Source organism: Peromyscus eremicus, chromosome 7 (genome assembly GCF_949786415.1).
Source record: "Peromyscus eremicus chromosome 7, PerEre_H2_v1, whole genome shotgun sequence".
NCBI lineage: Eukaryota > Metazoa > Chordata > Mammalia > Rodentia > Cricetidae > Peromyscus > Peromyscus eremicus.
In genome coordinates this window covers 55177564-55201221 of record NC_081422.1, presented here as the reverse complement: position 1 = coordinate 55201221, position 23658 = coordinate 55177564, and the positions used below count along the sequence as shown (strand labels likewise).

At 42.8% G+C, this 23658-nt stretch overlaps 1 protein-coding gene across 2 annotated transcripts in view; it reads left to right on the top strand.

Moving 5' to 3' along the window:
* Nucleotides 1-3884: 3884 nt before the first annotated feature.
* Lrrc49 (leucine rich repeat containing 49) overlaps nucleotides 3885-23658 on the top strand; it is a 105357-nt gene continuing 85583 nt past the window's right edge. The window contains exons 1-7 of one of the 2 annotated variants that reach the window (XM_059268028.1): nucleotides 3885-4236; nucleotides 4857-4913; nucleotides 7330-7417; nucleotides 12313-12510; nucleotides 12825-12927; nucleotides 16841-17044; nucleotides 21159-21225. In XM_059268028.1, coding sequence (XP_059124011.1) covers nucleotides 4189-4236; nucleotides 4857-4913; nucleotides 7330-7417; nucleotides 12313-12510; nucleotides 12825-12927; nucleotides 16841-17044; nucleotides 21159-21225 — 765 coding nt within the window. In that variant the 5' untranslated portion in view covers nucleotides 3885-4188. The remainder of the gene's footprint in view (nucleotides 4237-4856; nucleotides 4914-7329; nucleotides 7418-12312; nucleotides 12511-12824; nucleotides 12928-16840; nucleotides 17045-21158; nucleotides 21226-23658) is intronic. The other variant, XM_059268029.1, reaches the window with a different exon arrangement.

Below are 23658 nucleotides of genomic sequence, written 5' to 3'. Positions count from 1 at the left end.
ACTTACAGGAGTATCCAGCTCCATTACTGAACCATTTCTAAAGAAGAGTGCAGTTGGGTTTGCCAGAAACAGGAAGGCTGGTGCATTAGCCAGGGTTCCATAAGGCACAGATTGATATTCTTTACATGTATTGAAAGGTGATTTACTAGGTTGGCTTATAGGATGTGGTCCTGGTAGTCCAACAATGGTCATCTCACAGCAGAGAGCCTGAGAATCAGCTAGTTGCTCAGTCCACGAGGCTGCGTCTCTGTGGTCCCAATCTGGCAATGAAGGCCACGAGTATTCCTGGAGAGGTGCTGGTTGGGAACCCAAAGAAGCCTGCTCTAATATTAAAGAAGGAACACAGCGACAAGACAGATGAACTTGCCAGGAGAAAAGGCAAGCAGGCAGAAAGCAAAGTTTCCATCTTCCATAGCCTTTCACCTGGTACCATAAGAAGGTACCACTCACATTGAAGCGGGGGATCTTACTGCTTCAAGTGATCTGATTAAGGGAAATTCTTGCAGGCATGCCTAGTGGCTTACATTCTAGTCGATTACAGATTTAGTCAAACTGAACCAAGATCACCCAAGAGGGGCCTTCACAGTTGAACTGCGGAGAGCATTGCAGTCATCGATCACATCAGATAACTCCCCTGAGCTTCGGCTGCAACAAGCATGGACTAACTCCCATAATTGTATGCAGCTCTGCAGTGCTGGTTTGGCTGTCCCAGTGCTTCCTTCGTGCTTCAGCTCAGCACCACATGTAATGTCTCCACTAGCTTCAGGGTATGGAGCATTCAAAACATTGTCTGAAAAACGAGTCAACAAAGAGAGGGCAGGCTGAACACAGGCTTCAGAAGCAAGACAGACAGGTCAAGGGTTGCCTGTGATTACAACCAATGCTTCACATGATGGGTATTGCACGTCAAGCATTGCTCTGAGCAGTTAACACTCTATAGCTCTTGAAAGACTATGACAGAAGACGTGATAACAGCCGTACATTACAGATGAGGAGTCTGCCCACAGGCAGGTAAGGAGCATGCTTAGTAACTGGCAGAGCTATCATTGAAACCCAGGACTTGGCCACCAAGTCCATTCTTGTAACTGCCATGCAGGACTTTATTGATGGTCCCAGAAAATGGAAGAGGAACAACTTCAGTTACTTAATGGGACAGCTGATCAAAGTCTTGGTAGAAAGGAATACAGAGGAACCAAAATCTAAGATCAATATTACATGTATGAACAGTTAAGTAAGGACTGTTAAATTCAGCAGGTGTAGTAGAGCAAGGACAAAAAGCATGCAAGGATGTGTAAGTTGTGTTCATAATTTTGCTCCAAAAATTATATGTTTGCATTCCAAACAGTGGCAGAATATAACTAAAGAAAGGGTCTTAGGCATCCACCCAGATGTGGAAGTAGCTCGGTATTGAAGAAAGAATATTGGTATGGTAATTGGAATACAATAAGAATTCCAGACCCTTGAGGAAGTTAACATTTCTGGACAAGTCTCCTAATGTAAAAATGATGGGTTTGGACTAGTTGAGAAATAATGTTTCCTTCAGCCCTATTATTCTACACATGTCTCATGTTCAAAGCCCAAATGTCAGTTACAGACCAGTTGACTTCTTTTTTTTTAATTAAATTTTTTATTTATTTTACATACCAACCACAGTTTCCCCTCCCTCCTCTCATCCTGTTCCCTCTTCCCACCTTCTTTCTACCTCCTCCCCATCTACTCAGAAAGGGTAAAGCCTCCCATGGGAGTCAACAAAGCATGGCATACCAAGTTGAGGCAGGACCAAGTTCCTCCCTGCTGCATCAAGGCTGAGTGAGGCATCCCACCATAGAGAATAGGTTCCCAAAAGTCTGCTCATATGCCAGGGGACAGATCTTGGTCCCACTGCTAGGGGCCACAAATAATCAAGCTACACAACTATCACCCACATGCAGAGGGCTTAGGTGGTCCCATGCAGGCTCCCTGGCTGTAGATCTAGAGTCCATGAGCTTCCATGAGCTCGGGCCAGCTGTCTCTGTGGGTTTCCCCGTCATAATCTTGAACAGTTAAGGATCCTCCCTCTCTTCAAGTTGACTCCTGGAGCTCGGCCCAGTGCTTGGCTGTGGATCTCTGCATCTGCTTCCATCAGTTACTGGATGAAGGCTCTCTGATGACAATTAGGGGAGTCACCAACGTGACAGGAGAAGGCCAGTTCAGGCACCCTCTCCACTATTGCTAGGAGTCTTAACTAGGGTCATCTTTGTGGATTTCTGGGAGTTTCCCTAGCACCAGGTTTTTCGCTAACCCCATAATGGCCCCCCTTATCAAGATATCTCTTTCATTACTCTCCCTCTCTATCCCTCCCCCAGCTCAGCCATCCCAATTCTTCATGTTCTCCATCCCAATCCCTTCCCCTTTACCTTCCCCCCTGCCCCCAGTTTACCCAGCCATCTCATCTATTTCCCCCTCCCAGAGTGATCCCTGCATCCCTCTTAGGGTCCTCCTTGTTACCTAGCATTTCTGGGGCTGTGGATTGTAGCCTGGTTATCATTTGCTTTACATCTAATATCCACTTATGGGTGAGTATATACCATGTTTGTCTTTCTGGACCTGGGTTACCTCCATTTGTCTGCAAATTTCATGATGCCATTGTTTTTGGTTTTTTTTTAAACCACTGAGTAATATTCCATTGTGTAAACATACCACATTTTCTTTATCCATTCTTTGGTAGGGTGGTCTCTAGGTTTCCAGATTCTGGCTATTACAAATAATGCTGCTATGAACATAGTTGAGCAAGTGCCCTTGTGGTATGATTGAGCATCCTTTGGGTATATGCTCAAGAGTGGTATTGCTAGGTCTTCAGGTAGATTGATTCCCAACTTTCTGAGAAACTTCCATACTGATTTCCAAAGTGGCTGTACAAGTTTGCACTCCCACCAACAGTGAAGGAGTGTTCCCCTTACTCCACATCCTCTCTACCATAAGCTGTCATCAGTGTTTTTGATCTCAGCCATTCTGACAGATGTAAGATGGTATCTCAGAGTTGTCTTGATTTGCATTTCCCTGATGACTAAGGATGCTGAGCAATTCCTTAATTGTCTTTCAACCACTTGAGATTCTTCTGTTGAGAATTCTCTGTTTAGATCTGTACCCATTTTTAAAATTGAATTATTTGGTATTTTGATATCCAGTTTCTTGGGTTATTTATATATTTTGGAGATCAGCCTCAGACTACTTGACTTCTTGGCAAACTTTTCTGAGATTTAGAACTAAACATTTCTTCTGCACAATTATGGAGCCATTGTTTAATCCACGTAATAGTAATAGGGCAGAAGCCTGATTGTCTCAAAGAGGCCCTGGAAGTCTTTAAGAGAGTAAGCAGTGGTAATCAGATGCAAGGTAAGTGTAATCGTGTTTTGGGGGGTAGAAAATTGAGCAGCGGGGACAAGATGCGAAGTTCAGCTCACCAGGAACATGAACTTGAAGGCAGGTAGTATCAGTCAAATGAGCTTGAGTACGGAAAGAGATTATTAGCAAGCCTAGTCTTCAGTCAGCAGCTTCACAGTTTCCTTCCTCAGTAATTTTTTTGACAGGTAGGCAGTCTTGGAGCTAAGGGGCAGGGGCTTCCAGGTCCAGCGCACTTGGTCCCTGTGCCCGAAGTGGCCTCAGGGAAGCAGGCTTCTCCTTCACTGTTTGTCTCCAGTTTTGACCAGTTGTATCCATCCTGGCCTCGGCTCAGCGGAAGTGCCGAACTGGGGTTCCAAATGGGAAAGTTCTTGGCTATCTTCATCCAGCTCTTCCCAACGATTCTCCCAGGAAAACCGGGAGATGCAGGCAAAGGGAATCAAACTTCCCGCGGGCAGAGTTGAGGCGGGTCGTAAAGAGGAAAGGACCGGAAGTCACGGTTGCCATAGCCACCGATGTGGCCAGCCTCTTCCTCGTCTTATCCTCCTCCGGATCCTCCCGCTGTTTTCACGCGGCCCGGAAAAAAGCCAGAACGAGGAAGTGCTGACGCACCGGGCCTGATAGATACACCCCGAGGCTAACCACTCGGACAGCCAGCAGATCTGGGACGAGGACCAGACCGGAAATGGTGGTTTCTATGGCAACCCCTGAGCGGGTTGCCTGGGAGATGACCCCTTTTGGTCTCTTTGAATCTTAGCTGTAGCATTACCTCGAAGGAGGATCGAACATCCTGGACTGTCTCCTGCCATGATTCCCGGGAAATACCGCTCCGTTTCTGGCCGGGCTGCAAACAATGTGAGCTGGGCCTTTCTGCTTTTTTCTCTTTCCAGTAGTCTTGTCCTCTGTGACTGGCGTCTTTGTCCTAGGTGATGGGCTGCATAACTGGGGCCAGGGCTGTTCAAGCTATTGTCTGACTGAGGTTAGGGGTTCGTGGGGCTAGTCCAAAGCACTCGCAGGGTATTTGAATATGGTATGATGGATGTTTAAAATCTTGCCCAGGATCTGAGCTCCCCAGAAGGTGGAGCTGGTCTGCTAGGTAAACACTGGGATTCCTTTAGTTATCTCCCACCCCCTTTCTTTCTTTTTTCTATTGAGAAAGGAAACTGTTCTTAGACACTCCCACTTCCTTCATTTGAACACTGATATATTGATTGGCAAGAGAAATGGCAGGGATCCAAAGCCTGAGATACAAGGTGGGTTAAATTGGTGCCTCCGACATCTTGAGAAATAAATCAATGAAAGCTTTTAATTCTTAGACATTATTTTACAAATCTACAGAAAATGGTTATTAACTAGAAAAGCAAACAATGATGGAGCATTTGACGGTGTTCTGATTTTTGTGATGTCTTTGTACCATGGGGGGGTGGTGCATATATTTACATATATTAAGAGTACATTTTGTGATTTAATTTCAGGTGAACTGTGGACTTCATCTGGTTATTCAAACGTCGTCAATTCCTGACAAAAACAAAGTAAGATTTAAGATGATCTGTATTAAAAAGTTGAAAATAAATTGTTAGATAGTCTACACAAATAGTTGCATGTTTTAACAATAGATTCTGACCTGGAGATTGAGTATATCTATTTTGGTTTTCAATGTAAAGTAGATTTTATTTTCTGCCTACAAAAAGCCAAATCACCCCTCTTGTATTAACTTAGGTCATTCCATTGGTTACAAGAGTTCCCCCACCCCCACCCCTTACATGTAAACATTTCTACCAAAGGTATTTCTTAAGATTGGTTGTATGACATAGTTTAATTGAGAAATGCTTTTATATCTTAGACATAGGTAAAATGATGGTGTCATTCTACTGGTGGTTCCTCAGGAAGAATAAAATGTAACATTTTAGGAGGGTTTCACTCGATACTTCATTTCAAATCAGAGAATAATAACTAACTGGCTTAGCAGTGGAAATGTTGTTACAGTGTTTTCATAGTATATGGAGTGTGGGATTCGTGTGTGTGTGTGTGTGTGTGTGTGTGTGTGTGTATCTGTGTCTCTGTGGAGGCCGGAGGAAGGTGTCAGATCCCGTGGAGCTGGAATTACAGGCAGTTGTGAGACACCTGTCATGGGTGCTCCCATGCTCAGGTCCTGGGTGTGTGTGTGTGTGTGTGTGTGTGTATCTGTGTCTCTGTGGAGGCCAGAGGAAGGTGTCAGATCTGGAATTACAGGCAGTTGTGAGACACCTGTCATGGGTGCTCCCATGCTCAGGTCCTGGGGAAGAATAGCAGTGGGCTTAACCCCGGAACCATCTTTCTACACTCATACCAATTACCTGTCATATTTTGGAAACTTCCAGAATTTCTGGCTTTTCCTTTGTTTTTTGAGATAAAACCTTTTCTTTCTTTCCGGCCTCACCTCAGCACTCACACATACTCACCCACCCTCCCGTGCTATTCATACACAATACACTTCTCCCTTTAACCAAAGTGTACATTTTCAACGATCACAATTCAATTGTTCCCTAAAAAGTTGTGAAATAGACATTTCTTTAGGATCTCTATAGTATAAAGGCCAGAGTTTACAGACAGCGGCAGGAAGAGACTAAACCAGGGCCAGAGGAAGGTGAATGGAAGGGGCCACTAGTTTAGATAGAGGTTGCCGCCTCTAAAATGTGAACATCGCAAACGCTTCCTTGTTTGACTCCCCTGTCTCATCATTTGATCATCTGCAATAAGAGCTGAGTTAATGGAAAAGGTGCTTCTTCTTAGAATCAGGCGTAGTGGATTGCTCGTATAGCTTTCCTGATTGCCTTTGCTGGTCAGTCCTTTTCTACTGTTCAGTGCTTTTAGGAGTGCTGTGGTTTTCACCATCGTTTTTGTACCATTCACTTTTGTACCATTCATTTTGTGCATAGACATGTTGTCTTCATGATGATAAGATGCTAATGCTGATGTGGTGTTTATAGGATGGGTGAATGAGAAGCATCATAAGCCTTGGAAGATATATTTTTAAAGTTTTTATGGCTAAACATAAGAGGTCATTCTGTCCTATGAAAAATTATTTTCAGTCCTACGAAAAATTATTTTAAAAATTATTAATTTTGGGCTGGAGAGATGGCTCAGAGGCTACGAGCACTGACTGCTCTTCCAGAGGTCCTGAGTTCAATTCCCAGCAACCACATGGTGGCTCACAACCATCTGTAATGAGATCTGGTGCCCTCTTCTGGCCTGCAGGCATACATGCTGCTGTATACATAATAAATAAATAAATCTTTAAAAAAAAAAAATTATTAATTTTAAAATTAATTTTTTAAAAATTTGCAACATTAAAAAATAAAAATTATTAAAATTATTCTTAAATATGCAATTTTATTATGTTAAAATTTGACATTTAAATATTTTAAAAATAAAAACAGTTCCATTTAGCTTTTATTGTTTGCAGTTTTATTAATAGAGCAGGGATTCTTTCAGTTATGGTATTTGTGACAATTATATTTGTGGAGGGATCGGAAGTATTTTAATCTGATCTTCTATAACTGTTTTCAGTTTTATGTTTGGAGTCACACCTCCCAGGTAAATTCCAATTTAGCCTGTTTTAAGGTTTTCAGCTCAGTGGCATTAAGGCCATTCCCAGTGTTATGCAACTATCACTTCGATTTAGTTCTAGAACATTTTCGTCATTCCAAACATAATCCCAAATTTATTAAGCAGTTGCTCCCTATTCCCCACTTACTTTAAACCCCTGGAAACCGCAAATATGCTTTCTATTTTTATGAATTTTCCAATTGTGGATAGTTCATATAAATAGAATCATATAATATATGGCCCTTGATGTTTTCAAGGGTCAACTTTTTTTAAAGCTTGTTTTATCTATTGCTTTATAATAAACTTCATTTCTTATTGTTACTTTTTTCTCCCAATATCTTCTTAAATACTGTTTTGCAGGTTGAATTCAAGCTTAATAGAGAAACACCATCATTTCCTGGGAGACTGTTACAGCATGATCTGGAGAGAAACTACTCAAGTAGACAAGGTACTGTCAGGGTGCTGTGACAGGTTTGCTTTTTACACAGTATTGTTTCTTGTCTGCCTAGAACCAGAACTACAAAATGAAATAGTTCAATTGATTACAAAATTGGTTTGATATTTGTTTAAATCAGATTTGGTGGTATAGATTTACACACACACACACACACACACACACACACACACACACACACCCCATAGTTGATTGCTTCCAATGCATTAAAACAAAACAAACGAACAAAAAAACCCCAAAAAAACTTATTTTAGTTTGAAAGTAGGTTACAATAGAGAATAGGAAAAGAATGTTCTGATCATACATTAGAAATAAAAATAATGGCTAACTAGTAGAACTGAGGATATGTGGAGACAAGTATTTTGAAAATAAGAAAACAGTGGAAAATCAGGTATACAAGGTAACCGTCTTCTTCCCACAATGCCATGCAGCCACATAGCCACACTGTTAAATAGCCATACAGCCACACAGCCACAAAGTCATACAGCCACACAGTCACACAGCCACAAAGTCACATAGTCACACAGCCACTAAGTCACATAGCCACACAGCCACACAGTCACAGGCATTTCATCATTAGAAGCCTTAATCTTGATGTGAATCACTTGGGAGTTTGTTCAAAATGCAGAATCTTAGTGCATCCTTCCCCTCTTCCTCACTGTGATGTGGTAAGTTTTGGATGTTATTTGGGGTGTGCATTCACAGCACCAGGGTGGTTCTGACAGGTGTGGTGGTGATGTGGTTTGTAGACCACCCTTGAATAGATGTTAGGTAGTATGATTTGGTGGTACTTCTGAAACATGTTTTTAAAACACAAGTCAAGTCTATTTCAGAATATTTTACTCTGAGTTGAGCTAGTTATTTGGGGTGTGCTTGTGTTAATTGGTTCTACCTCTGCCTCTTAGGAGCACTTGCTTTGCACCCCCGGCCCCTTATGCCTTCTGATCCTGTTGATTTGCCTGCCGTAAGAGGGCTTTGATTGTACAGTACAGGCCCTTTGATTGTCTGTTTCATTACTGTGTCGACAGAAGGCAGTATTGCATAGTTTGAATATTGATTAATATGTCTTTTTTATATCTCTGGGCCTTCCTCTTGGACCCATATAACTTTAGCTGGCTTTTCTCTTTCTTACATCCTCCACTCAAGACTTTGTCAGTTCCTAGAACCGACACCACTTAGCTCTAGTTCCGGAGTGCAGGAGCATCAGCACCCCCAGGCCCCACCCCCACCCCCGCCTCCCTCATTTGGTGCTGAGTGCATTCCTAGGGTGTGTGCTCTGCCCTCTCCACTGTTGTCAACATGGAGCTGCAAACTCTCAGCTGGAGGTTGTTTTATGTCTTCATTGTGAATTTCTTTAAAATTTTTGCACAGGAGCATCTTGATTTGTCCCTCAGCTGTGAACAAATCTTACTTTCTCACATTTTTCTAGAGTTCAAGGAATTGTTAATTTATATTTGTATGATAAGTGAGAAAACATTACCAAATATTTCCTAATGAGGAAGTAGTGTGGATATATGATTTTGTGAACCCCAGAGGCAAAGTTTTATATATAAGAGCCATGACTCATAAAATACAAAATAAAAATAAATTTAAGCAGAAAGAAATTGAATTTGCTTTTTCTTAAAAGATCCGATTCATAGCCATTCTCTGTGACAAGACACTCATTTGAAATGTCTTAAATGTGGACTTCAACATTTCCACTACACCTCTTCCATGGTCTAGGCAGTATTATGTAAAGAAAGCCACATAAGTTGTAGATATTATCTTGACTTCTGTACTCAACTTTCTACAACCTAGAGCATACAACTCTGGAAAAAAATTAAGTTGACAAATTAAAAAAATTTAAATTTAAATTTGTCAGGCAAGAAGACCTCTGTGTGATAAACTACACTCTCATATCTAACCCTCCACAACCCACTTCAGACATTCCTTATTTTTAAAAATTAACCACACACAATCTACCAACACAACATAGCCAATGGTTCCTTCAGTCAAAATAAAGGAACTTGATATTCCAAAACTAGTTTGTCTAAAGTTTAGACTTCAGACTGGTAAGGTTTAGATCTAACTCTCCATGTGTGGTTTCCTTTTGGTAGGCCTTTTGGGTGTTGCTGAGCACTATTAGCCTGTGTCCTCAAGGCTTTGTAAGATCTGAGTAGTCCAGTGACTCCTGCAGTCCCATTCAGTCCCTTAAGTGATCCTACACAGTCTGTCTGTGGAGGGAGGAGCAATGCTCAGCTCCTGATGTCATGACAGATGAGTGGAAAATCTAGTCAGAATGTTGGTCATCAGAACATTCTCCAAGATGAGGCTCAGTGGCTGTCCTCCACAGTGTGCTATGCTCCCTGGGCTGCCTGTTGCTACCACCCTCTCATGGGGACGTCCGTCCTCCAGCTGTCTAGCCTACACCACACCAGTTGTTTTAACCAGTTGTAGAGCATTTTGCTTCTGAGCATTTTGAGGCACTACTTACATGAAAATGCAGGAATTTCTGATTTATTTCTTTGTAATAGAAATAAAGTACAAAAAAAAGATTTTCATTTAAGCTCCTATAAAGTGGAAAATCTCCCGATTGGCCCCTGCATCTAAGTTCTGCTGAGATGTAAGGTGAGACCAGCGGTTGAGACCTTACAGATCTGGTCAGGAAGTCAGGGGACGTGTGACAGAGGAGTGACACCACCCCTTCTGTGGACATCAAGCCATCTGGGGGCAGTCTCCACGGGAGTGCATACACCCACGTAGACACGTGGCTGTTCAAAGCTTCCTGTGTGTCCCAGTCACAGGATCCTGTGTATAGATTTTAAGATTTTCTTCCCTAATCATTTTTGTCTTTTGCCATCTATGGTCGGGTGTATATCATATCAGTGGTAAACTGAAAATAATGACATTTGCATGTAAGAGGAGCTGAAACATTTGAGGATAGAATTCTTTTATTCATGAAGTGTAAATGAAACCTACTCTTTGATTTTTGCCACTGCATTCCAAGTCATGGAAGCTTTTGATCTACTGTTAAATCTCAGATTGCCTTGAAGTTCTAATAGTAATTCAAAAAAACCTAATGAAATGTTAATCAGACAAAGTGAGATTCTTTATTCCCTTGAGTTTTCTTTCATCGTGTTCTACTTACCTTGACAGCTAATCTTTATGCTGCAGCTAATCCTTGAGCTGTTTTTATCTTTGAACTCCAAATCCCTGTGTTGGTTTGTTAGGGAATATTATTTTAAGGTGTCTTACTTTCATTTATGTTGCATTTGTTTAACTCTGTGAAGCTGTGTTACTGTGCCTGTCTAAAACACCTGATGGTCTAATAATGAACTGAACAGCCAATAGCAAGACAGGAGAAAGGCTAGGTGGGGCTGGCAGGCAGAAAGAATAAATAGAAGGAGAAATCTGGGAAGAGAAAAGATCAGGAAGTGAGAGAGGAAAGATGAGGACGTCAGGGGCCAGCCACCCAGCTACAAGCCACCCACGGAGTAGGAGTAAGAGTAAGATTTACAGAAGTAAGAGAACAGGAAAAGCCCAGAGGCAAAAGGTAGACGGGATAATTTAAGTTAAGGAAATCTGCCTAGAAACAAGCCAAGCTAAGGCCAGGTATTCATAATTAAGAATAAGCCTCTGTGTGTGATTTATTTGGGAGCTGGGTGGTGGGCCCCCCAAAAGAGAAAAAAACAACATTGGTTCCTGTGGCTTGGGGATCCTGCCAGCGAGTGTTCCTGTTATTTGACATTTGTTGCTGAGCAGTGTCAATTCTAGGTGCTTACCTCTTGGGACAGCATTATTAGCTCTCTTGATGTTTCATGTTATTCAGGAAAGTGAGATGTGAGCACTGATTATTTTGTGGAAAGCATGAGATGGCCTAGTCTTATATTGCTGGAAAGGCCAACTGATACTGATACCACTGCTTTTCAGTTAAGAAGTGTGTGTGTGTGTGTGTGTGTGTGTGACTTGATTTTAGGCTATTTTCATATCAGTAACGACCTCCTGAAAGTCTGTCAGCTTCTCGGTTAGGTTTTCCTCTTCAGGTAGTCTAAGGAGCAGGATTCTGTGGTAGCCTCGAGGTCTATCATCCTGCCGATTGCTCCATCAGGTTCTTCCTTGTCACTTGCTGCTTTCAGTGGATGCTCACTCTATAGAGACGAATATAGTAGATATCCTCTGGTATTCAGATTTTTGGACCTTTTTATCCTTGCTTCCAGACCACTCTATAATCTTCTACTTATTTAGAATATATCTTGGTATTCACCTCTTTCTTAACTCATCTGTGATGTTTTTGATTAACCAGTAACTAGACACACTACGTGCAAAGATACTGTTCTTCTTTTTAAAGAGTAGTTGTAAGTATTTTAAAAATGTATGTGTGGATGTTTGCCTGCATGTGTCTTCATCATAAGCATGCAGTGCCTCCAGAGGCCAGAAGAGGGACTTGGATCTCAAAGAATTGGAGTTACAGATGGTTTTAAGCTGCTATATGTGGTTACTGGGAATCAAACCTGGGTCTTCTGTAATAGCAGTTAGTGCTCTTAACCACTGGGCTACCTCTACTGTTCTTATATAGTCTGTGTTTTTGCACATTCTTCTAGCTTATTCATTTCATGTGTGTTTTTCTCCAAGATGAAATGCTTCTTACTATCAGAAACACCCAGCCAGCAGCCTGTAGACTTCACAGGGTATCATATGCTCTTGGATCCTAGTTACAGTATCCTAAATGTGTCAACATCCACTTTGGTGTCTTTGCAACATTATCGAATAATAGTAGTAGCCTACTCAAAGGGAAAAAAAAAACAGTGATGTGAGGTTTACATCTGCTATCCCAAACTACTTTCTGTGTCTATCCTATAGCAAAGTCATGTATTTTATAGCTTTGTGATAAACTTTTTGATATTTTGAAGGAGATGGAAGAGTAGTAAGTCCGTCGCCTCGTAATAAGTCATCATTCATCTCATCCACAACAAACGGGACAGAACCCTGTGGGCTGGACATGAGAACGGCCACAAGCTCCTTGTCAGCATTTGGAGACTCTTCCATTCAGACACCTTCAAAGCCCAGAATCCGGCAGGGCTGTCATAGTGCTGGCCCCAATGTATCTGGTAATGAGGGGCTATCATGTAGTGTATCATGTAGTTGGCATGTAGTGTCAGGAGTCAGAATTGTAAAGGGATAAAGACAGCACCAGAGCACGTCTAGATTTTTCAGCTGACCTGTAAGGCAAGCAAAAGCTATTTGGCCCCAACAGAGCACAGAGCTTAGGGTTGAGAGTGTAATAATCTTCTAGTATGGAAGCTGTGGAAATGTCTAGAAAAGATATCTGTAGATTCCAAAGTTCTCTAAATAAACAGTGGCTCTAGTATCACAACTGTTAAGATTTGCCTTAATCAAGTGATTTGTGTATCATTTTCAATAGGTGATCATATTAATCTGGTGACCTCATCAATGCCATCATTTCCTATTCTCCAGCGTTCTTCTGAAGAGAAAGTTCTTTACTCAGACAGGCTGACCCTAGAAAGGTGAGGACATTTTCTTTTCTCCTTTTCACGACATCTGTCTCTCCTGTTTGCTTCAGGTCTTCCCTTAGACGTCATCATCCCAAGTGTGACTTTCTGTGACCACCTTCTCCCCAGATGCAGTCCCTACCACATACACATCCTCACCCCCTTCTCTGCTTTATTTTCCCCCTTAGTACTTAATGTTGTTCTCTAATATGTTAAATACTGACTTTGTTTGTTGTCTGTGACCTACTAGAATATAATCTTCATAAATGGTAATTTTTTTGTTCAGTTATATTATTGGGCACCTAGAACAGAGCCTGGTACAAAGTTGCTCTTGATAAAATGGTGGATGAGGAGGTGAATACATACATACATACATACATATATATATATATATATATATATATATATATATATATATAGTTTAATCTCTTCTTTATAACCAGGAAGGGATTTGTAATGGGATGGTGGGTGTAGGATCCCACCAGACAGAACATCTGTGCTGTGCACAGCTGGCCATAGAAGGGCACAGCTGTCACACACGGAATCAACCCTCCTGCATGTATCAGGGAAAGGCTCTGTTCTGTAGGCAGAGTTCTAGTTGAGAACAACATCTCTTATGACAGCCTTAGAAAGTGAGTGGGTTTTGAGATTCCCATCCTAAATACTGCCTTATGTTTAATTTTCCCAGTAGTGTCTTAATCTTTGAAGGATTAATTAGGAACTTCCCCTTCAGTCTTTAAAAACACAATCAAGAATAGTAACCCAGCCTTGTGTTACTTGATATTAGTAGGGCCCTGTTTGTAAGATTGTGACTTAGGAAGTTTGATGCCTGTGTTGTAGCTCGGGGGTGGCTTGGGCAGCTTTAAAGATGAGGTTTTTGGCAGCATAAGCCTCCAGAATGGAGAAACTAGCACTGATGAGTAGACACTTGCTCTCCTTCAAAGGCTGGCTGTGAGATCGTAGCATTACAGTGCCATAAGGTGTTGTATGTGTAGTCAAAAAAGTTGGATGAGCAGCAAGGAACCACCTTGGGAAACCTTGTTTGATAGCTAGTGGGTAATAGTAGTGATTTCTGCATTGTTGTGTGTGTGTGTGGCTTCTTGGTCAGGGGTCTGAGTGCTCAAGGGAAGATTCTGGCCCTAAGAAGAAGTACTTGGCTCTCACTGGTATGAAAAGAAGCCTGAAATACCAGAAAAGACAGCCTGTTCAAAGAAGGAAACAAGTCAAACTCATGGTCCTATACAGGCATGTTGTTCAAATCTTAGATGGTCTTTTAATTAAAAAAAAAACAAAAACAAAAACAAAAAAAAAAAAAAAACAAACCCAGAGCCAGATATCAGGGTGAAAGCTGAAAGGTCAGAGAAGCAGAACAGCCTGCCACTAGTTCTTACCTCTACAACATCCTCAGCCTAAAGAGAGTGAGTTCCTGTTTCCTCGTGCCTTAAATACCTTTCTCTGCCCTGCCATATTACATCCTGGGATTAAAGGTGTGTGTGCTTCTTAAGCAAAGGCATGAGATCTCAAGTGCTGGGATTAAAGGTGTGTGCCACCACTGCCTGGCTCTGTATCTCTCCTATACTGGATCAGTCTCTTGTAGTCCAGTGTGGCCTTGAACTCACAGAGATCCAGACAAATCTCTGCCTCCTGAGTGATAGGACTAAAGGTGTGTGCCACCACTGCCTGACCTCTCTGTCTAATCCAGTGGCTGGCTCTGTTCTCTGATCCTCAGGCAAGTTTATGGTATATTGTGTACAGGCAGGCATCAGTGATGGGGCAGGACGGGTCAGAACCCAAGGCTTTTAGCAGAGCCCTCCTGGGGTAGTTAGGCCACTGCTTCCTATCTTGTTTCGGTGGCTTCCTATCTTGTTTCGGTGGCTTCCTGTCTTATTTTGGTGGCTTCCTGTCTTGTTTTGGTGGCTTCCTGTCTTGTTTTGGTGGCTTCCTGTCTTGTTTTGGTGGCTTCCTGTCTTGTTTTGGTGGCTTCCTGTCTTGTTTTGGTGGCTTCCTGTCTTGTTTTGGTGGCTTCCTGTCTTGTTTTGGTGGCTTCCTGTCTTGTTTTGGTGGCTTCCTGTCTTGTTTTGGTGGACTGGCAGGGATTCCTGGGGTAAGGGAAAGTGACTTTATTTCAAGACATAGAAGTTTGCAAAAGGAAGGCAGTTTGTGATTTTTCCCATGTGAGTAACAACTGATTCAAAGACAGGCGTTGAGGCTTTCACTGTGAGAGACAGACTGAGCAGGGAGGGTACGATTCAAGGTTGCTAAGAGCAACAATACAGACTTCAGCTAGCATATCTGTAGTCATTTAAGTTATAGTTTATGTAACAGAAATGTCAGCTGTAAGAATATAAAGCATGGGATGAATTCTCATATGAGCCACACAAAACTGGTACTATTGCCCGTGGTTTTTACTTTTCTTTCCTTAAACCAGTTTCTCCAGAGTCTCTTTCCCCCACCTTTTCTCTCTCCTTCTCTTTCCCTGCCTCTATCTCTCTCTCTTTCTGAAACAGGTTCTCACTCTGTATCCATTGCTGGCCTAGAACTCACTGTGTAGATCAGGTTGGCCTCAAACTCAGATACCCATCACCTCTGCCTCTGCTTCCTGAGTGCTGGCATGAAAGGCGTGCACCACTGTGCCCAGCTGTAAGGGTCTGTTTTTAAAGCATGATAGCTTTAGAACCATTAATATTCCCTTATTTTTTCCTGCTTACCATTTTTTTCATTGCAAAAAGAATTCTGATCACTTCCATATTCTGCCTGTGTTTATAGCATCTGATTTGTTTTCTTCAAAGCTTCTATTCGTGTGATTTCACTGAAGGGATGTTTCTAACTAGCCACACTAATATTGTTAATGCACAGAGCGAGCTGTATTTTCCTTGAAGAGTATTTGACTCTTCATGCAGAATCACCCAGGACCTTCTCCTTCCCCATGTTATGACATGGGTCGAATTCTTCAAGGGCCATGAACTTATTTACTTCACATACGAAACAGTCCAGCTTTTTGCACAGAAGAGGTTCACTGTTTTAAATACAACTAAATAGACACAGAAGTATGTTTTCATCTGTTCTTGTAGAACCACGAGGGCTCTACAGAGAAAGCTAGTGTTGGACAGTCGAATCCGGCAGCCAGCCCTGTGAGATGTTCAGTAAGGGTTGCCTTACAGTTAAGGAGCTTCATGTGGAATTTTCCACCAGTGTCCCCTCTTGTAGATGGCAATATTTCTTCTCATTCTCATGAGCATTTTGTGAGTCAGTAATTCTCAGATAAGCTCTTTGGTATGGTTCTTGCTCCCATGACTTGGTCGCTCAGAAAAATTTTACCATCAGTGACTGATACCAAAGGCATTTTTTTCCATGGCTTTGTGACTTGGTTTGACCATCTAAACCTTTCCCTGAGAAAAAAATTACATTTTACAGTTTTTGATGTTAATGTCATGTGAAATGAATATTAGAGACTCGTTTTAAAATACAGTGTGAGTTTAGACTTTAGTGGTTACCTTTGTCAGTGTCTTCTGGCTTTTGGTTTTTGCACAATTTACAGTTAAATTTAAGTCTCTTCCCTGGGGGCAGGAAATGGTCCAAATTACTTTTTTCTCTTTAAAAATACAAATTTAATTGTGGGCATGTGTGCCTGAGTGTATGTCTGTGTAGCTCATGCATTCCCAAGCCTGTGAATGTCAGAAGAGGACTCTGAACTCCCTTGAACTGGAATTACAGGCACTTGCGTGCTGAGGTGAGGTCCTGGGAACTGAACCTGGGTCCTGTGTCAGAGCAGTAAGTGCTCTTAACTGCTGAGCCAGCTCTCCAGCCGCAACTTACCTTTTCCTTCTCAAAGCCTGGGTGCACAGACATGCTACTGGATAGTGTTTGACAGAGGAAACAGGAAGGGGTTGCTGCCTCAGAGTCTTACTCACTTCACGTTTTTTTCTAGACAAAAGTTGACTGTGTGTCCTATCATCGATGGGGAGGAACACCTTCGTTTGTTGAACTTTCAGCACAATTTTATAACTCGGATCCAAAATATTTCTAATCTACAGAGGTTAATATTCTTGGACTTATACGATAACCAGATTGAAGAAATCAGTGGGCTTTCCACTCTGAAGTCCCTCCGTGTCCTTCTGTTAGGAAAAAACAGGTATTTGTAAAGTAGTCTCTCTGTGTGTGTGTGGGCATGTGACTATGGGGTGTGTGGGGGTGTGCACTGTACACGTGTGTGTGTGTGCGTGCGCGCGTGCATGTGTGCGTGTGTATGTGTATGTGTGTGTGTGTGTTTAGGAACAGATGCGTATGTGTGCACATGCCTGTGCTGGTGCTCACAGTGTGTGTAGAGGTGAGAGAAGGTCCACTGGTGTCCTGCTCTGTCTCTCTGCCTTTTCTTCCCAAGGCAAGGTCTCTCGCTGAACCTAGAGCTTGCCTTTTGGGTGTGTGGGTGGGCGGGGTACTAGACTGGCCAGCCAGTGAGCCCCAGGATACTCCTGTTTCCGCCTCTGCAGTGCTGTGATTCCACACTGATGCACCCAGCTTTTGTGTGGGTGTTTGGGATGCAGACTCAGTTCTTTGTGCTTGCATGCAGCACTCTTAGCCGCTAAACCCCCAGGAGCAGTTCTGGCTTGTAGCCCAGTAGAATCCGTATAGTGTTCAGTTGGTAAGTCCCAGCTGAGTGGTACTTACTGTAGGTATCATTAGAGGAAAGCTCAGCAGAAGTCAGGGGTAGCACACGGCCATGCATGCATGGGAGCCTGGGCTTGAGTTCTAGCACCGGAAGAATCCATCCTGATTTTGTTCAGTGGGACTTTGGCATTGCTCCAGCGCCATGCCTTAGACGCAAGTGAGGGAAAGAGCCCAGCTTTGACTTTATGATTTCTTAGGATGTATTTTAAGCATGTGTGCTCACTTGAGGCTTGTGTGTTTCTTGCTGTTTGTTAGTGTTTGCCTGAGAAGGACATTTGCTACTTTGTGATTGTTGAATCAGTGGTCAGTTCTTTTTCAGAGAGTAGTTCCTGTATGTTTTATTTGAATATTTATGTTTTTAATTTTATATATGTGTGTGTTTTCCTGAGTGCATGTCTCTGTACTGCCTGTGTGCCTGGTGCCTATGGAGGCCAGAAGAAGGTGTTAAATCCCCTGGAGCTGGAATTGCAGGCCATTGTGAGTTGCCTGATATGGGTTCTCGGAGCCGAACCCAGGTCCTCTGTGAAGACGGCAAGTGCTCTTAACAAGGGTGCCACCCCCCAGCCCCTCAGTCTGTTTGAGTGTCGCATCTTGTGTCCTGCCCCAGTCCCCTTTCTATAGCTCCATCAGGCAGTAGCTACACAGTTCCTGACTCATGGCCTTGAAATCACTTCGGACTTGTCATTCAGTTTTACCAAATAACTTTGGATACCTTAGAAGAAGGATTAACAGAGTCTAAAAATTAGTAACACTTTTTGTTTTTACCCTTTGCAAGGTTCATGGCTGACCCCTGATAACAAAGAGCAATTTGTAAGAGAAAATCACAACATGTTTATATAACTTTATGTGACATGGTAGTCTTCAGATAAGAAGACCCAAAGAAACAGATTAAAAGTTACATTTGTATTTGTAGGTTTGATGGCTCATGGGCAACCTTAGAGGAATGTGTTGGACAGAAGGAACATGGTCTATGGTCGTAACCTGGACGACTCAGCTAGCCCTTTGTGCAGTTCCTGCCGTGGCTGTTTGCATCCCTGTTGTTTTCTGTTTATAAGCAGGACTCATCTGGACAGAGGGGCTCCAGATGTACTCTTAGGGATGTAGGTCAGAGAGTCTTTGTCGGGCCTGAGGGGGAAATGGTGGGAGGAGGTCAGTGTGACCTTCCTGCCTCTCCAGTTTTCTTTTCTTTTTCTTTTTCTTCTTTTGGTTTTTCGAGACAGGGTTTCTCTGTGTAGCTTTGTGCCTTTCCTGGATCTCACTCTGTAGACCAGGCTGGCCTCGAACTCACAGAGATCCGCCTGCCTCTGCCTCCCGAGTGCTGGGATTAAAGGCGTGCGCCACCACCACCCGGCCCAGTTTTCTTTATTTCAGCCTAAATTATATAATATTCCAAGTGCTGTGTTTGGAGATGTTGTCTTCTTAACTGTATTCTCAAGGTCATGTCCCAGAATTTTAGGATTGTATTTTCCCCTGATGTTTCTTTGAAAGTTTCTATTAGTGTAGTTTATTAGTTCAAATGTTGCATTAAGAATTCCACTAAAAAATAAATTATGGAGTTTGAGGGGCTGGAGAGGTAGCTCAGAGGCTAAGAGCTGGCAGAGGACTGCAGTTTATTTCCCAGTATCCATATCAGGCCTGTCCTCAGCAGCCTTTCACTCCAGCTCTAGGGGATCTGATGCCCTTGTCTGGCCTCTGTGGGCAGGGCACTCACTTGCTCTCCACACACATAAACACATAATTAAACATAAAAGAAAAGAAAAAGTTTCACATCAAGAGAATTTGGGAGATTATAGAGCCATAGAATATTAAAGTTTAAAGTGACCTCAGAAGTTAAGTCCTTTCATTTTAGAGATGTGGGAATGGAGTGGTCGGATGGATCTGGCATAGTCAGCTGTGTAAAAACTACCACACACCAGGAGGATGTTTCCGGGCAGCTTACTGAGGAAAGTGAGGAGAGAAGCTAACTTTAAGGCTTTTCTTCCAGTTGGGCCTTGCAAGCTTCCACAGACATGGCTCCTTTCTGGTTCTTAGTGTCTGGTTCGTAGTATCTGGTTCTTAGTGTCTAGCTCACATTTATTCTCTAGTGCCACTGCCTGAATGTCTCCCTTTTCATCCTAAGATGAAGATATTCTTGAGAGATATCTGTGATTCCCATCTCTAATTGTAAACAATATTCAAATGCCGGTCCTGGTTGCATCAGTTAAAACCATCTCTCTGTTCTTCCTGCCTGTTTCTACTTTGCGGTTTCTGAGAAGCAGTTTGTTCATCTTGACCCAGAAGACAGCATTGTTGGGCCTTATTGAAGGCCTTGGGGTTCCTACTCTTAGGGACCCAACATCCTCTGCTAAGTGCTTGTTTTCTGCAGTTAAAAACAATCTAATAGTCTCCTCCTCTTCCTTCTCTTCCTCCTCCTCCTCCGTCTTTTTATTTGCTTGCTCTGCACAGCTGTATTTTGATTTTTACAGGAGACACCGTTAAACAGTTGTTGAGCTGCTAGTGCCCATGCATCAAAAGGAACTGTGTTACAAGAAAACATGCTAGACTCTCCAAGATCAGGTGTCTCACAAGTATCTGTTGCATACACCTCTGATTCCTAAAACATCTGCCAGTGCTCCTGGCTGGAACATCTGCTGACATAAGTCCCACAGACTCTTAGAGGAGAGCTCTGACCAGCAGAAGGGGCCTGGCTGAGCATCTCCAGCTGTGTGTTGTGGATGACTTTCTGTCTCCTGTTGGTCAGAACAGATTTCCCCACCTTCTTTTGACAATTACTGAGGCAGTGGGACCAGAGCATACAGGCTTCTGGGTTCAGCTGGCTCGTGGTAGAGTTCCTTCAGTGCCATTTCCTTTGTGTCCTCTAAGCCCTGAGGTCTCAGGTTTACTGTCATTACATGATTACCCAGAACCTTCAGTTCCACTTTGCTGTGATAACTACACATGGGTGGGTCAGAGAGCTCTAACTACCCATGGGTTCCATTGGTCCTCTAGATCAGAGTGCTCTGGATGATGACAAGTTCTGATATCCCTGGAGAGTAAGTTTCAAAATGTTAATAGCATGATTCTGGGCCTGGAGAAATGGCTTGGTGGGTAAGATCCTTGCCACACAAGCATGAGGTTCTGAGTTCAGATTTCCACTTAAAAATGCCAGGCATGGTCATGTACACTTGTAACCCTGTGATGGGGAGTGGAAACAGGCAGATTGTAAGGGTTTGCTGGCCAGGCAGTGTACTCAAAATGGTGTGCTTCAAGTTTGGAGAAACACCCTGTCTCAAAATGCAACCTTGGGGAGGAAAAGGATTTACTTGGCTAACACTTCCACTGTGCCTGGCACTGCCTCCCCCTCCCCCACAACACACACTTTGACCGGAGGTCAGAAGTAGCATTGCTTTTCTCTAAAATAAGCCATTTCTGCGTCTTTCCCCAGTAGCATGCATCTGTTACTACTCTGTGCACATTCAGTGGGAGATGGAGAATTTTAATATTAAAATGAGCATATCTTTCTGCCTTAGCAGCTTTGATTCACTCATAGATGTGATGTATCTACATTTCTATTCAATTCTGCTTATTCTCATTTTCAGAATCAGGAAAATCTCAAATCTGGAGAATCTAAAAAATTTAGATGTCTTGGACCTTCATGGAAATCAGGTATTGTACAGCTTTTCTTCCTTCCTCCCTCCCTCCCTCCCTCCCTCCCTCCCTCCCTCCCTCCCTCCTCCCCCCTCCTTCTCTGACAGTCTCCAGCACATTTCATGTTACAAATGTTTCCAGTATCATGCTAACATTGAATTGTAAGAGTCACTTTACGAATTCATTGACTTTCTAAGGTCTTCAGCCTTCTAGTGCAGGGTTTCCTAGTTTCTTAGAAGTAAATCACAGACAAGACCCTGGGGATCTGTCTAATTATGACAGTTTTTATGTAGGCAAACTCAAGAACTGTAATCTTCCTTCTGCATCAGTGTTTCTCATTCACTCTGCCCCTTGCTTCTTCATCAGAGGTCATCACTGTCCTGGATTTCGTCATGCCCTTGTGGGTTTTTAAGTTGGTTTGTAATCATAGTAAAATTTTTATCTTGTAGCATACTTATTAGTGAGGATTCTCTAGAGGAACATAAATTATATCATGTATCTGCTGGCTAGTTTTATGTGAACTTGACACAAGCTAGAGTTATCTGAAAGGAGGGAACCTCAATTGAGAAATTGCCCCCATAAGATCAGGCTGTAGGCATTTTTCTTAATTAGTGATTGATGTGGGAGGGCCCAGGCCATTGTGGGTGGTGCCATCCCTGGGCTGGTGGTCCTGGATTCTATAAGAAAGTAGGCTGAGCAAGCCATGAGGAGCAAGCCAGTAAGCAGCGCCCCTCCATGGCCTCTGCATCAGCTCCTGCCTCCAGGTTCCTGCACAGTTTGAGTTCCTGTCCTGACTTGTTTCGGTTATCTACTATAATGTGGAAGTATAAGCCAAATAAATCCTTTTCCTCCCCAAGGTTGCTTTGGTCATGGTGTTTCATCATAGGAATAGAAACTCTAACTAAGACGGTGTGTGTGTGTCTGTGTTTTATTAAAATGTCTCATACACTATAGTCCAACAATTGTCGTCTCCCATTGAAGAGAACAAAAATCTGCTAGTTGCTTAGTCCACAAGCCTGGATGTTTTAGCACTCCTGATCTGATGCACAGGCCTGGAGAATTCTGGGAGAGCTCCTGGTCTACAGTTTACAGTGGAATCCCAGAGAAGTTGGTTCTAACACCTGTGAAGGAATGCAGCCGACCTTGCCAGCAAGAGTGAGGGCAAGCAGGCAAAAAGCAAAGTTTCCCTTTTCTGTACCCATTTATCTGGCTGCCACCCACATTTAGGGTGGATCTTCCCACTTCAAGTAATCTGATGAGGAAAATCCCTCTGGAGTGTTCGTCAGCCTGCACCTTAGTTCATTCCACATCCAGGCAATTTGATGACCAGATCAGCAGTCAGTCATACACACTATTTAAAAACTATCATGCAGGTGAAGCATTTTATGATGCTAATACTTTTAGTAAGACTATTTTGATAGAGAAATAATGATTGCATGAGGTTTTTAAAGTTATGATATACCTTTGAGAATTTGCAGGCACCTGTAATGAACACCACGTCACTTGATCATGTGCAAGTGTCATCTGCTGGACACTGTTCAGGCAAACACTGTGCTTCATAGGCTCACCTTACTGTATACCTTACAGCTTCGTGCTGTCAGAGTCCGATACTAAGATTGCACGTTTGTATCAAATAGTTATTTCCTAAAGTTCCATAGTCACAAGGAGGGAGTTTGAAATGAGAATCTGAGTCTTCTTTTAAAATACCCAACTTCAACAAGCAAAACTGGTGTTTCATAACAAAGAGCCTTTGTGGTGTTAGGTCCCTAAAATGTCAAAAGGTGAACCATTCAATACAAACATCAAATTAGCATCAGGGCCTGAGAGACAGCTGAGGGGTAAAGACATGTACTCCCAAACCTGACTCCCTGAGTTCTATCCCTGGTACTTACATGGTAGAAGGAGACTCTGACCTCACTCATGCTGGGCATCTGCATGCCTTCTCCCCTAAATAAAATGGATAAATGTAAGAAAAATAAATAAAGGTTAAGCACCAGTTAAATGAAAGTTGATGACCTTTAGAATTCACTCTCATTAGCATTGTGGGAGTCTTTCTGGAGTAAGCATTCAACACCAGTGAGGGTGGAGGAGAGGAGATGGCACCAGTGGACCAAAGCCAGTACAGCCCCTGAAAGGCTTCAGTGCCAGGTCCAGTTTGTAACCACCAGGTGGGGGAGCAAGCGAGCGAGCAAGGTGTTACAGACGCTTCCATGGCCGTCAGCAAGAGGCCTGTGTGGCCGCCGTCAGCAGGTTGTTAAGGGCAACGACCCTTTGTTTCAGCTCTGTCTCCAGGTCACTCTGTTCCAGGTAGCAAGGGAACCCGTGTGTAGCAGTAGGCAGTCCAGGTGGTGCTGTAAGTGAATCATTAAATAAATCAATATCTAATAACTGGTCTTTTCTACCTTACTATGCTTCATTAGAAATTAAGATTGCCCGGTGAGCATAATGTTC